This window comes from Nerophis ophidion, linkage group LG02 (genome assembly GCF_033978795.1).
Source record: "Nerophis ophidion isolate RoL-2023_Sa linkage group LG02, RoL_Noph_v1.0, whole genome shotgun sequence".
Classification (NCBI taxonomy): domain Eukaryota; kingdom Metazoa; phylum Chordata; class Actinopteri; order Syngnathiformes; family Syngnathidae; genus Nerophis; species Nerophis ophidion.
In genome coordinates this window covers 61,706,984-61,723,043 of record NC_084612.1, presented here as the reverse complement: position 1 = coordinate 61,723,043, position 16,060 = coordinate 61,706,984, and the positions used below count along the sequence as shown (strand labels likewise).

The 16,060-nt window shown below is 39.5% G+C and overlaps 2 protein-coding genes across 2 annotated transcripts in view; both read right to left on the bottom strand.

The window, feature by feature from the left end:
• Positions 1-16,060, bottom strand: part of iars1 (isoleucyl-tRNA synthetase 1) — a 118,987-nt gene that overhangs the window by 81,723 nt on the left and 21,204 nt on the right. The window contains exons 8-11 of the mRNA XM_061888025.1: positions 12,345-12,432; positions 9,547-9,607; positions 9,328-9,423; positions 7,015-7,137 (exon numbers count right to left, since the gene is read on the bottom strand). Of these exons, the coding sequence (XP_061744009.1) occupies positions 7,015-7,137; positions 9,328-9,423; positions 9,547-9,607; positions 12,345-12,432 (368 nt within the window). The remainder of the gene's footprint in view (positions 1-7,014; positions 7,138-9,327; positions 9,424-9,546; positions 9,608-12,344; positions 12,433-16,060) is intronic.
• Positions 487-6,443, bottom strand: LOC133535434 (keratin, type II cytoskeletal 7). The gene is given in 5 exon segments (XM_061875272.1): positions 487-1,066; positions 1,068-1,239; positions 1,242-1,446; positions 1,704-1,816; positions 6,419-6,443. Coding segments are annotated over 5 exon segments (735 nt in total). The 3' UTR covers positions 487-846.

Below are 16,060 nucleotides of genomic sequence, written 5' to 3'. Positions count from 1 at the left end.
CAACAATATATATCCTTTTTGTATTGCAATCTACCAAATATTGTTTTCTAAAAAGAGGGTTGTCTTATATCTAAAAAGACATATTTTTTTTATTTAATCAACCATTTAACTTATATTGAATAGGATTAGTATTTGTCTTATATTTGAATAAATATGGAATGTTCTAATTCTTTTTGAGATAACCCACTAAGCTCAATCTACACATCTATTATAAAAAAGGGCAAACGAGGCCCTAAGATTACAAAAGGGGAACTGAAGAGGATATACTCATCAGAAGAAAGGTGAGCACAACAAAACTAATCATTAAGTATGCACTCACTTTAATTTTTATTAGCTTACATCTGCTCAACAGAGTTTTGAAGTTTGATTAATAAACTTGGATCAAACAAAGCACTGACTGCAAAACAGCGAAACAAGCTGAAGGAAGTGACATATGTACTGAGGACAGAGACTACAAATAGAGGGAAACGGTATCAGGTAGGACAAAAGAGACATTAAGGCTGCCAAATATGACAAATGGAGTGAGGGGTGGGGGACAGAAGAAGCAACTAAATGGAAAAGGGGTTATTTTTAGAACCAGTGTCAAATATGACGCAGTAAGGACCAGGACAGGTTGGGAAGCAAGGGAATGTGTTTGGGAAATGAGGTCAAGGTGACTGGGGGGGCTGGGTACACGCTTCCCTTCATTTCCATAGAATTGCTTGTCAGATTTGTATCCTTCCTTGATAGGCAAGTATGCAGGGTGAGGTAGGGAATAAGAATTGGTGATGCTCTCTCTACACACTACACTGCTATAATGGTCTTCTGTGGAATTGCATGCCTGTGAAGAATCACTTATCTGATAAATCACACATCTTGGGTAACTCCCAGCCTCACTTCCTTCCCTTCTAGAAGCTTCCTGAAGGTGGTGATCTCTAGTTGGAGCTTAAGTTTAGTGTGAAGAAGTGCCTGGAAGTCTTTAAAACACTTGGTCATCTCAAGTTTGGTCTCGCAGAACTGGGTTCCCAAGAGTACGATGACATCTTTCAGGATCCCCGTATTCTCCATATGGAACACCTCTATGTCCTAGGTGCAGCTCAAGGCCGACTATACGAGCCCAGAGGGTGTCAATCGAGCTCTAGATGTGTGTCAGCTGCCTATGCAGGGTTGTAATGGTCTTTTGATCCTCATGTTTGCCAGTGTCCTGCTTAAGAGTGTCAAACTTGCTCTTGTACCACTTCTAATCCTCCTGGATGTTGTTTCTATCTCTGTCCGCGTGTTGGGTAGGTTGGCCACGAGTTTAGGACACACTTTATTTAACTCGACAGTGATCTTGGGAGTCCGCTGTTTCAATAGGTCAGCCACCTATTCATCATGCAGCTTTTTAAGGAACTGCATCTCTGCTACAAGCTGCTCAGTGTGCTTCTCGAGCCCTGCCTTCGGCTGTGCAGCGTTATCCTAATCCTGCTAGTTCCTCAACCAAGAAAGATCTTACATTACTGCTTGTTGACTTCAAGAAAGCCTTTGATTCAGTCAACAGAGAGGCAACGTTTATCATTCTACCCCGCTATGGTATTGCAAATGAGATAGTTCTGGCCATTAAGGCTCTTTACACTAATACCAGTACAATAGTTATCACCCATGAATGAGAAACCCGCTAACTTGACATTTAGCTCCTGAATCTATTCTTTCTTGTTAGTTTGGTGCAGGTGGAGCTGAGTTACCAACTTAATGGCAGTCTCGCAGATCCTGTCCCAGGAGGATCGAGGGGCTCGGGACTGAGACAGGCTCTGTACCACTACCACCCCCACAGACGCTGACCTGCAAGCTCTCCTGGCTGTAAGAGACACTCTTTATGTTGCCAGAGATGTGGGACTTTTTTGTGTGGCCCTCCCTAGTCACTGAAGTAATTTTATATAGAACCCCAAAAAAGATAGTCTTAAGACTCCAGGCATGTTAGCACATTTTGAGAAAAAAAGAGGAAAACTAATAAAAAAAAGAAGAACATTTCTATCGGCACTAGGTGCTGCAATTTTTTTTTTTTATAAATCAAGACTACATTTTCTGCAATTCGGAGCTATATTATATTATTATTACTATATTTTACCTTTAGATGTATTCTCATCTACCAACCTGTTTTGGCTGTCTTTTTGACAGAATTGTTTGTCTTTTTAAGAAGATAAATTACTAACATCCATCCATCCATCCATCCATTTCTACCGCTTATTCCCTTTGGGGTAGCGGGGGGCGCTTGTGCTTATCTCAGCTACAATCGGGCAGAAGGCGGGGTACACCCTGGACAAGTCGCCACCTCATCACAGGGCATTTACTAACATTATTATCATTTAAAATGTAATGTACAAACATACAGTACAGGCCAAAAGTTTGGACATACCTTCTCATTCAATGTTTTTTCTTTATTTTCATTACTATTTACATTGTGGATTGTCACTGAAGGCATCAAAACTATGAATGAACACGTGGAGTTAAATAAAAAAAAGGTGAAATAACTGAAAGTATGTTTTTTATATTCTAGTTTCTTCAAAATAGCCACCTCTTGCTCTGAATATTGCTTTGCACACTCTTGGCATTCCCTCGATGAGCTTCAAGCACACCTGTGAAGTAAAAAACATTTCAGGTGACAACCTCTTGAAGCTCATCAAGAGAATGCCAAGAGTGTGCAAAACAGTAATTAGAGCAAAGGGTGGATATTTTGAAGAAACTAGAATACAAAACATGTTTTCAGTTATTTCACCTTTTTTTGTTAAGTACATAACTACACATGTGTTCATTCAAAGTTTTTTATGCGACAATCTACAATGTCTGCGATGAGGTGGCGACTTGTCCAGGGTGTATCCCGCCTTTTGCCCGAATGCAGCTGAGATAGGCTCCAGCACCCCCAAAAAAGACAAGCGGTAGAAAATGGATGGATGGAATCTACAATGTAAATAGTCATGAAAATAAAGAAAGGGCATTGAATGAGAAGGTGTGTCCAAACTTTTGGCCTGTGCTGTGCATGAGGAGACCTCAGAAAACGTTTCCCATTTGGCAACTCTACGCTATACCCACACCCTCTCTGGTGATATACTTCCGGTGTTGTGACCTCTGTTTGTATCCGACATGTCAGAATTACACTTTCTCGCTGGCTACAAATATATATTCTGGAAGTACGACTCGTTCAAAACTAGCAGTGGTCGGATTGTAATAATTCAAATATGATTATTAATAAAGTAACAAGCCGTCAACGTTGTGGCTTGGAGAGCGAAGGCCGGCGACAACAAGCAGAGTATTCAACAACTTTTGTTTGGATAAAAAATGTTTGATATTTAATTTTTTTTTAACGCAGAAGTGATATTTTGAATGTTTAAATATTTGGATTTCTGCGTTTTTTGGACATTCCACATGGCTGGAACTCATACTGGACAGTGAGTGTTTGATTGATTGATTGAAACTTTTATTAGTAGATTGCACAGTACAGTACATATTCCGTACAATTGACCACTAAATGGTAACACCCGAATAAGTTTTTCAACTTCTTTAAGTCGGGGTCCACGTTAATCAATTTATGGTGTTTGTACGTTATTAGCTAATGATGTACTATTAGCGTCAGTTAAAAGACAACTACTGTTCTTTTTGCAGCATTAGGTCAAATACTTATCACTTAAACAATGGGTATTTCATTCAACAATAGCAAGATTGAGTGGGCCAGGAAAACAAGTGTGCCATGGCAACGGGTTCTCCAGCACAACTACATGCTGGTCTTTTGGGTGTTGCAGGCTGAAGAATGTGCCATTGTTTCATAATACAACATCGAATTACAGAAACGGTCTAGACTTTTCAGATTACTGCGACCCATTGATGCAAAAAATACGATACCCTACTGGCTACTTCAGAATCTTCCCTAAGGGTTTTTCAAACTTTCGGTGTGTGAATTTATTTATTTTTTTAACAACACAATTTTAGGTAGTTGGGGGAATGATTACTAGAGTGAACAATGTGTTACAAGTTTAATTGAAGAAACACATTTGTCAGAAAAACTGGATAAAATAAGATTGTGTAAACGATATAACTTATATTCTTAATGAAATGTAACCATGTAGTAACATATTCCAATACTGTTCAATGTATTGCAAGACCAGTAAACCTCTTGACTACAAACATATTTTTAGAAACATGATAGAAGGTACAGTATATCCACATAATATTGCTATTAGTGTTGTCCCGGTACCAAAATGATACTTTTCTCAATAAAGGGGACTACAAAAAATGCCATTATTGGCTTTTATTTAACTAAAAAATCTTACGGTACATTAAACACATGTTTATTTTTGCAAGTTTGTCCTTAAATAAAATAGTGAACATACAAGACAACTTTTCTTTTATTAGTAGGTAAGCAAACAAAGGCTCCTAATTTAGCTGCTCACATATGCAGTAACATATTTTGTCAAAATTATTAAAGACAAATGGTACAAAATTAATGATTAATCTACTTGGCTATTTTCTCTTTTAACATGTTCTATTTATACTTCTGTAAAAATGTAATACTCACTTATTCTTCTGTTGTTTGGATGCTTTACAATAGTTTTGGATGATACCACAAATTTGGGTATCAATCCGATACCAAGTAGTTACAGGATCATACATTGGTCATATTCAAAGTCCTCGTGTTCAGGGACATATTTCCTGAGTTTATAAACATACATTTTTAAAAAACGAAAAAAGATTTTGTGATGCTAAAGAATGTCAATGTAATCATAGTAGTATCGAATAAGATACGCTCCTGTACTTGGTATCATTACAGTCGATGTCAGGTGTAGAACCACCGATGGCGTTTGTTTATATTATGACGCCGGTGTGTAGTGAAGCATGTTTAGCTATTTCTCCTCCTGCAGGGATGATACTTGTAAGAAACTTACTTTATGTGTCGCCATGGAGGACGGGGGGTGCGAGACCGGTACTTCTTAGAGGCAGTATAGTATCGAATATGATTCATTAGTATTGTGGTACTATACCAATACCGGTATACTGTACAACAATAATTGCGACATTCCAATATATAAAATTACTGTAAATCAGTGGCTGCTGCTGCTCTTTCAAGTAGTGGAAGCTAATTTTCAGCTACTCTCTAAAACACAAGTACAGTCTCCAATAACATAAAATACACAATATTTTACAAGAGAACGTCACTTAGAGTATTGTATAACTATCCATATCATAACGGAGCAATGGAATGAAATTTGAAAAATACTCTGGCAGTTTATATTTCAAGATCACCGATTCTCTTACTATGATGTAAATCAAAAAGGGATTCAGCCTGAGACAGATCTCCCAATCATCATGCAGCAACTCAGCGTCCTGACCGCCCGAGGCCAAAAACACTTTCAATTCACTTACAGAGACGCTCAGCGTCCGATGGGCAGGACAAAGACGAGGATTTATCCAATAACTGTCTAGTTTGGCTGCAGTTGAACGACCTACTTCCCCCATTCAAGTCAATGGACGCACAGCTTGGACACTGTTTAATGCACCGCTCTGCTACCACAATGCATGAGAAGACAATCGCATCCACTGTTGACAAAGTAGCTGATTCTGAAAAAAAGTTCAACACAAAAAGTCACCCAAACAACAGCAGCCACTCGCTCTGTCTTTCATATGCGCTCTCTGTCCCTGGCGCCGACCAGGGACGCGTTCACGGCCACACAAACATACAAAAAACTCTTTGGTTAGAGGTTTTCAATATCAGTAAAATAGACGTAGTGTTTTTCTCAAATCACGTTTTGATAGAAATTATTTTTGAGACAATATTAAACGGAGAGCAGCGGGGAAAGGAAGTACTGTATTTTCCGGACTATAAGGCGCACTTAAAATCCTTTTCTTTCTCAAAACTTGACAGCGCGCCATTATAACCCGGTGCGCCTAATGTACAGAATAATTCTGGTTCTGCTTACCGCCCTCGAAGCACTTTTATTTGGTACATGGTGTAAAGATAAGTGTGACCAGGAGATGGCAGTCAAACAGAAATATGTGTAGACTGCACTATAATGGCAATATGATTTGAGTAAATAACACCAACATTTTATATGTTCTATTGAGCATATTGAACATTACACACGGCGCTTAAAAAACTATCAAAATGTATTAGTACGACTTTGGTATGCTATGAAGCTGCACCACTTGATGTGCTTCAACATACGAGTATTATGGTGTGTGTATAAGGTAAGAAATTATCTGGCGTTTTGTTTTACAATATTATGCAAAAGCAACTTTTCTTACCTTCTGGTACCTGCTGATCTGTATTTGGGATCTGCATAAATCCTGAAAAGTTGCGCGTGTCCGCCTTTGAAGTCCGTAGTCGATAAGCTTCATTTTCTCGACTTGTTATGGGACATCCACCCTCTGCTGTTACCATTTCTAATATAAAGTAGTGTAAAGTTCTTACTTATATCTGTCAGTAAACTGGCCATGAACGCACTAAAACATACTGATCTAGTGAGTTTACATTATTCACCCAAGGAACTTTAGTTATTAGAGAGTTCCGGTCGCACGGTTTTTCACGGAACACATTTCCGGTATTATTGTTGTTTCCGGATGAGGAGATGCTGCTTCATTATTGATTTAAATAAAGTCTGAATGTCATTAAAACAGTTAACGTCTTCCACTTCCGTCCTTGCACGCTACACCGCTACAACAAAGATGACAGGGAGAAGACAATGCCGAAGGTGAGCCATGTAAATAAGTGCACCCACAAATCAGCACATCCGGAAGAGACTGTCAGAAATCGGCTTGAAGATCATTTGTTAAACATCATCTATGCAACATTTTGACCATAGAACCACCATTACATGTTATGTACACCACAAGGAAGTGTTCTACATTTAGAAAAAAAATAATGACTTCTTTAATGCGCCTTATAATTCGGAAAATACATTAGTCATCTTAGCTGTGAGCAAAAAATGTGCAAAAATTAATGTTGAATCTAAGAGGCTCTCAATACTGTTAAGGAGTTTATGGTCAATGTCCTGACGTGTTACTCACTTTGACATACTGTCCTGCGAAGTCGGAAACCTCTGAAGTGAAGCAGCCGGAGGCATCCACCGGGCAGATAGGAGCCTGGTCTCGTTGGATGATGTTGTATTCGGTGCACACCCTGTGATCGTCCTACACAACGAAAAAATTGATTATGATAACCAATTTCCTTCACACGGTGAGTCACCGCCACAAACATCATTGACCTCAGCACAAAACTGATTTCATAAATGTAAGATTGTGTCTCTATAGTGACATTACCTCAATAGTAATAGCCATCATTTTCATTAGGGTATTTTTCCTCTCCTAATCATTTCCACAAAGTAGATTAAATTCTAAATAAGTCATTACTCAATGACTTGGCATGCTGTCTCGTAAGCCCTAAAGACACGTTATGACTCCTTACTGAATTCTGTGTCTGGCTAGATCCCCTTTGCGAACTGAAACAAACACTGCTGAAATTCAACGACTGTGTGACTTTGACTGATTGATTGAAACTTTTATTAGTAGATTGCACAGTACAGTACATATTCCGTACAATTGACCACTAAATGGTAACACCCGAATAGGTTTTTCAACTTGTTTAAGTCGGGGTCCATGTTAATCAATTAATAGTAAGGAAGGATGGATCTAATTGTGGTCGAACTGTAAATGTGTTCTGTATTTAAACACCCTGGATGGCTAACGGGGGTCATTTGGCTTCTTGTCACGAGAACATGAGTGCAGAAAAATGTAAATCTGTGTTAGTTTTTTCACTTCTTTAGAGCAAAAAAGAAATTCATAGATATATTAAATTGGTGCTTTCCTCATTTTGACCATTTTTTTCCCAGGAATGTCATTTTTTTAAATTAATACTGCAGCATTTAGAAAACATTTTAGAAATGCTTGTTAGGGTTTGGTTTGACAGTTTATTTGGTAAATAGGCTGGGATGTGGCTGTGTTAAAGTTCAAGTTACAGTACCAATGATTGTCCCACACACACACGAGGTGTGGTGAAATTTGTCCTCTGCATTTGACCCATTTCCTTGTTCACCCCCTGGGAGGTGAGGGGAGCTGTGGGCAGCAGCGGTGGCCGCGCCCGGGAATCATTTTTGGTGATTTAACCACCAATTCCAACCCTTGATGCGGAGTGCCTAGCAGGGAGGTAATGGGTCCGATTTGTATAGTCTTTGGTATGACTCGGCCGTGGTATGAACTCAAACCCAACCAATCTCAGGGCGGACACTAACCATTAGGCCACTGAGTAGGTGGCAGTAAAGCATAGACAGCTGCTTACAGCCTTGAATCAGCCCTGCCACCTTCAATGAATGAAATTAGTTTATTTCGGTCATATAATAAACCATTTTGTGTGATCAATTTAACAGCACAGATTATAAATATTAACAATCATACACATACACACACACGAAAAGAAAAAGAATCACGGAAAAAGGAATAGGCTGAAGCCGAGACTTATATTTGCCTATCCTATACATTAACTGAAAATTAGATTGCCTGGAACATCAAAGTAAAAAATTCAATGGGATGAAAGTAATTGTTGCTATATTTCATAATTTTCCATTATTTCACCTTCCAATGATTTCTTAAACCTTAACAAAGATCTACATGTGTTCAGCTCAGCACTAAGCTTGTTCCACCATTTAACTCCTAAAACTGAAATACATTTGTAGTGTATATTCCTTCTTACTTTACATATTTAAAAATCCATATCCCCCTTATAATATTTTTTTCCTCTTAATTTAAATAACATAAATAATACAAGCTGGAAGGCTGTTCTTGACTCGAAACACAATTTCCATTGTTTTTATAAACAATATCTGAACATTTTAACACATAAGGACTTATGAATAATGGATTGGTATGTTCATAGTAGCACACTTTTTGTATTATTCTAATTACCCTTTTTTGAAGTTGAACTATTGGGTCTGTTTTTTTTATAAACATTCCCCCAAACTTCAACACAATGTTAGATATGGAAAAATAAAATAATAATATAACATATGCAGAAATGTCTTATTCAGCATGTGTCTTATTTTATAAAGAAAAAAAATGAATTTTTCCTTTTACATATTCAATCTGCGGTTTCCAACAATTTATGATCAATTATTATTCCCAAGAACTTAGTTTCATATACTCTATCAATTTCCACTTGATTTCATTTTAATTTTGCTTCACAATTGGACAAGGTCTTCTAACTCCATTAGCAATGACGGGACACCTGTGATACAGTAGCGTGACTTCTCCACTTGTACAGCGTATTCAATACAAGTATTGAACACTGCACAGCTAAAAATGATCAAACAGATTCAAATCCATACTTACGGCTCCAAAGTAAGGTGCCTGATGGACCACTCCAGTGCCCTCCTCCTCTTTGACATAGTTATCTGTCACCACTTGAAATGCTCCTTTGTCACCACACTAGACAAAAAGTGAATGGAAAAAAGGTACATTTGCATAAAGACGTGACGTAATCTGGGAGTAAGGTAGGATTAGTTTATGACAACACATAAAAAATGTGACAGAGCAACAGAGTTTACAAACCGTGGCAAAGTAATTGAAAAGAGGCTTGTATTTCTTTCCCCTCAGTGTTTTGCCAGGAAATCTGGAAATGCAGGGAACACACTTCAAGTTGGATGTCAGGGATTGCACAAAGCGTATTAAAACTTTTCAGAAAACAGTTAAGGGGAAGAAGAAGTTGGAAAAAGCCAAACTTAGAAAACAATCCCACAGGAGACCAAGCGTGCACTGCACCTAAAGACGTTTTATTATAATTGTATCAAGTTATTTACTGGTTTCACAAAGTGTTCACTCATTTTAATTACACATTATTATGTAGAAGTACTTAGGCTCAGTGGTTCATGCAGTAATAGCATTTATGCTCATTTGCAGCTTCTGCGGCTCACAGAGTCATAATAAAATGTTTTAACCAGTCAAAAAAAGATACACTCTATTGCCAAAAGAGTTTTGCCACCTGCTTTGATTCACATACAAAGTGCCATCCCGTTCCTAACCCATAGGGTTCAATATGATGTTAGTCCACTTTTTGCAGCCAAAACAGCTTCAACTCTTCTGGGAAGGCTGTTCACAATGTTGCAGAGTGTGTTGATAGGAATTTCCCACCATTCTGCCAAAAGCGCATTGGTGAGGTCACACACTGATGTTGGTCGAGAAGGCGTGGCTCTCAGTTTCCGTTCTAATTCATCCCATAGGTGTTCCATCGAGTTCTAGTCAGGACTCTGTGTAGGCCAGTCAAGTTCATCCACACCAGACTCTGTCATTCATGTCTTTATGGACCTTGCTTTGTGCACAGTCATGTTGGAAGAGGAAGGGGCCCGCTGCAAACTGTTCCCACAAGACTTGGAGCATGGAATTGTCCAAAATGTTTTGGTATCCTGGAGCATTCAAAGTTGCTTTCACTGGAACTAAGGAGCCAAGCCCACCCCCTGAAAAACAACCCCACACCATAATTCCTCCTCCACCAATTTTCACACTCGGCACTAGGGATGATACTCGAAACCAGTTTTCCCGGTTGTTCGATAAAAGCACCGAGTCCTCGGACTCGAATCCCTTTTTGAGAACCGGTACCCGTTATCGAGACCACTATAGTAAAGAAAAAGAGTTGTTTTTTTATTCGAGTCACTAGGAACGAATCCCATTCCGACAAGAAATGCCCCGTTTGACATCACAAGAAATGACGTCACGTAGCTCAGTCATTAGGCACAGATAGGAAAAGCAGCAAAAATGGACCGGAAAAAGCGCTCTAAGGCATGGCTTAATTTCACAAAAAAAAAACGAGGAAGCAGGCTGCGCATAACCTTAAAGTTCGAGAATCGTGTCTCGTCTTCGACACATGGAGAAGCAGCAGCAGAGACGACGAAGAACGCCCCTCTTCTGCCAGCAGCCCAAGTCCCAGCTACAGTGGCGGTGACGCCGGTGAGTAACTAACGTTAACTGTTGACGGTTAATTTTCATATCTGCTCACTTGTAGTCAAGTTAGCTCTTATGTCAACCAGGACAGCAGTAATGTTAGCTAGACTAACATTACCTAAGCATAGTCAGTGGCTAACGATAACGTTAACGTGAGCCTTTCTGTATGTGTCTGATAACGTTAACGTTATCTTGTAATCTACACCACGACAGAGTTTGCAAGTCTGTCTGATAAACTAGTGCTTTCTTTATTTCTTTAGTTTATTTGGAACATGAACACACTTACAGTATAATACATCACAGTTTCATATCATGAACAACAGTCAATATTTATGTTTATTTTTTTGGGGGGGAAGGTAACAGTCAATATTTATTTATTTATTTATTAGATTACATTTTTTTCTTATATAATAAAAGTGAGCTTTTGTTCAACCAAATATTGTGTGTTTTTTTCCCAATACAACAACCTATCTGGACTCGATAAGAGAATCGATAAGGAATCGGTTCGATAAGAGGATTCGATTATAGGCTCAAACTCAATTCCTTATCAAACATCATCCCTACTCGGCACAATACAGTCCGAAATGTACTGTTCTCCTGGCAACCTCCAAACCCAGACTTGTTCATCAGATTGCCAGATGGAAAAGCGTGATTCATCACTCCAGAGAAGGCGTCTCCACTGTGGCTACATGCTTTACACCACTGCATCCAATTTGCATTGGACTTGGTGAAATATGGCTTAGATGCAGCTAAAGCAATGGAATCATTCCATTAAGCTCTCTGCGTACTGTATGTGGGCTAATTGGAAGGTCACATGAATTTTGGAGGTCTATATCAACTGATTGTGCAGAAAGTCTTTGCACTATGCGCTTCAGCATCCACTGACCCCTGTCTGTCAGTTTATGTGGTCTACCACTCTATGGCTGAGTTGCTGTTGTTCACAAACTCTTCTATTTTCTGATAATAAAGCAGACAGTTGACTTTGGAATATTTAGCAGCGAGGAAATTTCACGACTGGATTTGTAGCACAGGTGGCATCCTGTGACAGTTCCACGCTGGAAATCACTGAGAGCGCCCCAGTCTTTCACACATTTTTGTAGAAACCTTCTCCATGCATAAGTGCTTGATTTTATACACCTGTGGCCGGGCCAAGTGATTAGGACACCTGATTCTGATCATTTGGATGGGTAGCCAAATACTTTTGGCAATATAGTAGTATTTGCTTGTTTTTATCTGCAATTTAATGCTGTCGCTTTTTGTGTAATATCATATAAATGCACTGTGCTGTTATTTCCGCTCAGGCCAGCAACTAAGAAAGCAAGACCGGTGTGTTTAATTATGCCCATCTAAAAAGGAATTAATGACTCACTCTTGTGCATATTGGGGAAAAAAAGAGGCTCTTTTACACTTACTTGTCCAGAAGCATGTACTCGCTCTCCGATTTAAATAACGCGCCCAGCCGAGACTCCATCATGATGTACGTCTTGCCTGTGGTGTTATCTGGGGGATGACAACACAGAAGATATATCAGCATAATTATATAAATAAAGTCAAACCTCCTCAAAGTCATAAAACCACAGGAAAAATATCCCTCAAAGGTCAAACGAAACCATCTTTATTGCAAAAGCTCTGAAAACTTCAAGTTTCAAGTATCAATTTGACAAGGGTCGTGTGTGTTTTTTGTCAAAGAGGAAAACTGTGATGACAACCATAGAACAGGGAAGTAAAAATTACAAAGTAATTTTATTACAGTGGCGGAAAATCATTGTTTGATTGCTAACAAAGAAATTAAGTCTATATTTTTAATTGTAGGTTATTTTTAACAGCGAGAGAGAATATCAAAATGAAAATTCTGAAGTCACACTAAACTAAAAATTATAATGATTTTGTAATTCACTCTCAGATCTCCAATGTGCCAGACGCCATCAAATAATAGCATTTGCCCATTTAAGTCGGTTACAACGACAAACTGCAGTCAGGTCGAGACCCCGATGAGAACGACAAACATGCAGATGAGCTTCCCCTGACACGGGTTCTCACAGTTTGTGCAGAAAATATTTAGTGATTAAAACCCATTGTTGCAAGTAGCTGTCTGAGCGGCTGGTCTCAAACGATCATGGAGAAGTTCCTGCTGGATCTGGAGGCACTCTGCTGGTATGGTTACACATGGTCTGCGATTGTGAGGCCAGTTGGATGTACTGCCTAATTCTCTGAAACGCTTTTGGAGACGGTCTTTTGTCCGCAAATGAACATTCAATTCACGGGAAACAGCTCTGGTGAACATTCCTGCAGTCAGCATGCCGACTGCACGCTCCCTCAAAACTTGGGAAATCTGTGGCTTTGTGTTGTGTGATAAAACTGCACATTTCAGAGTGGCCTTTTATTGTGGGCAGTCAAGGGCACACCTGTGTAATAATCAAACTCTTTAATAAGCATATTGATATGCCACACATGTGAGGTGTGGCAAAGAAGAAATGCTCACTAACACAGATTTAGAAAAGGGATAGGTATTTTGTGTATATTATAAAAGTTTTAGATCTTTGAGTTCAACTCATGAAAAGTGGGAGCACAAACAAAAAAAGTGTTGCATTTATATTTTTGTTCAGTGTGAATTCTGTTCCATATGACTGTCTAACAGATGTACTCATTTGGAGTGGGAACAACTAATTGAAAAATGTTTACGTGAACTCGTGTCACAAAACTATCGAACACGCCCGATCTCGAAAGCTAAGCAGGGTCCGACCTGGTTATTACTTGGATGGGAGACCGCCTGGGAATACCAGGTGCTGGATACCTCCCTGAGATCGGTATGTTGTGAGTTCAAACCCCGGCCGAGTCATACCAAAGACTATAAAAAATGGGACCCATTACCTCCCTGTTTGGCACTCAGCATCAAGGGTTGGAATTGGGGGTTAAATCACCAAAAATGATTCCCGGGCACGGCACCGCTGCTGCCCACTGCACCCCTCACCTCTCAGCGGGTGAACAAGGGGATGGGTCAAATGCAGAGGATAAATTTCACCACACCTCGTGTGTGTGTGACAATCATTGGTACTTTAACTTTAACTTAAAACGAAAGGTGTTTATGACTTCGGAGGTCTGACTGTTCACAAATCTATACACTAGAAGAACATCAAAACTAAAGAGAGAGAGAGAGAGAGAGCTGCACAACAAAGAATGATTATCCCACATCTAGTGTGACATATAATGCTTAGTGGCCAATGCAAATCAATTTCTCCCCGTTAGTGTCTTCAAAGCTGTCCGCAATTACGGCAACGTGAATGATGATTTTTCTTATGCTCTGCTTAATTTTTGAAGGCTGTAACAAATAGCCCTGACAGAGTGATTAATGTTTATTGATCCTAGTTTCATGTATGACAAACAGCGACGGGACAGAGAACATGTTCTACACTGTGTCACTGGGAGTTGTGACGCCTTTAACAGGGGATGTCGAATCCTGCTTAAGTAACAAAGACCCGCCATTAAAGTCAAGGTCAGGTAAGGACTCCATGGCGGTGCTGTGAAGCTGTGAAGCTGCTAATACGGTGACAGAGCGAATGGAAAAGTTGCAAACAGGGATAACCAGAACCGTCCCAAAACACAAAAACGACCAAGCCACAAATAAAAAGCAGAGCATTCATAAAAGACAAAAAAACAAAAAAAGATTGGAACCAGTAAAATATCTTTCCCTTTCGGGTTGGTGTGACAAACGACTACGAAGCCCAGACCTGCAACGGCTGACAGCCCCTGAGACATGAAAACAGCGAGACACAGCAAAAATCAGAGCAATGCCGGGTCAAAAACAGGTGGATGGTGGAAGTCAATGGGCAGAACATTTTGGATGGAGATGAAACGAGAGAGGATGAGAGGGAAGCTGGGGTGGAGGGGGAAGCTGAACTGATGCAAAGCAGAAAAAAAAAATCATTGGTATTCCGAGGCGCTCTCCCATGCAGCACTGGCGGTGCAAGTCATTAGCTCAGACAGTGCTGCAACAGGGCCCCCTGCAGTATGAGAGGGGGATGTCACATTCTCTCTCTCTCTATACCGCATGAGTTGTAAATAATGAAGTGACAACCGTGGAGTAATTGTTAAGTCATAGTACATTTGCATGTGTGCAAACTGGAGAATAAGGTATAAAACAAGTTCCTACTCCCACTAACATCTTTTACACAGAGATCCTGCAAAATTGGTATATCAAAGTTACAAACAGCAGATCCGGCATTTATTCGCCAGTGCCTTATACTATACACAGACGCTAGCAAATCCTGTAAAAGTTATCGGACAGTAAAGATTGCTCTCGACACAAGGCTAGAGAACGGTGTCTGAGGTGTTTAACTTCACACTCAGATAACTGTATTACAAATACACACTTCCATACAGGTGCTAACTAGGCATTGTTACAGCTCTGACACCACCGTAGAAGCTGAAAAACGTCCTCTTTCCTACTGGTACTTTTCACACAGAATACAGACAGTAAAAGATAGGGGTGGCCCAAAAAACATTGAATAACATCTGAATCACGATTTTTATTTAAAACGGTTAAGAATCGATTCAATATGATCAACCATTATATACAAACCCCGTTTCCATATGAGTTGGGAAATTGTGTTAGTTGTAAATATAAGCGGAATACAATGATTTGCAAATCCTTTTCAACCCATATTCAATTGAATGCACTACAAAGACAAGATATTTGATGTTCAAACTCATAAACTATTTTTTTTTGCAAATTATAAACTTAGAATTTCATGGCTGCAACACGTGCCAAGGTAGTTGGGAAAGGACATGTTTACCACTGTGTTACATCACCTTTTCTTTTAACAACACTCAAACATTTGGGAACTGAGGAAACTAATGGTCTAAGCTTTGAAAGTGGAATTATTTCCCATTCTTGTTTTATGTAGAGCTTTAGTCCGGGGTCTCCGCTGTCGTATTTTACGCTTCATAATGCGTCACACATTTTCGATGGGAGACAGGTCTGGACTGCAGGCGGGCCAGGAAAGTACCCACACTTTTTTTTTACGAACCCACGCTGTTGTAACATTTGTCTTGCTGAAATAAGCAGGGGCGTCCATGATACATTGCTTGGATGACAACATATGTTGCTCCAAAACCTGTATGGACCTTT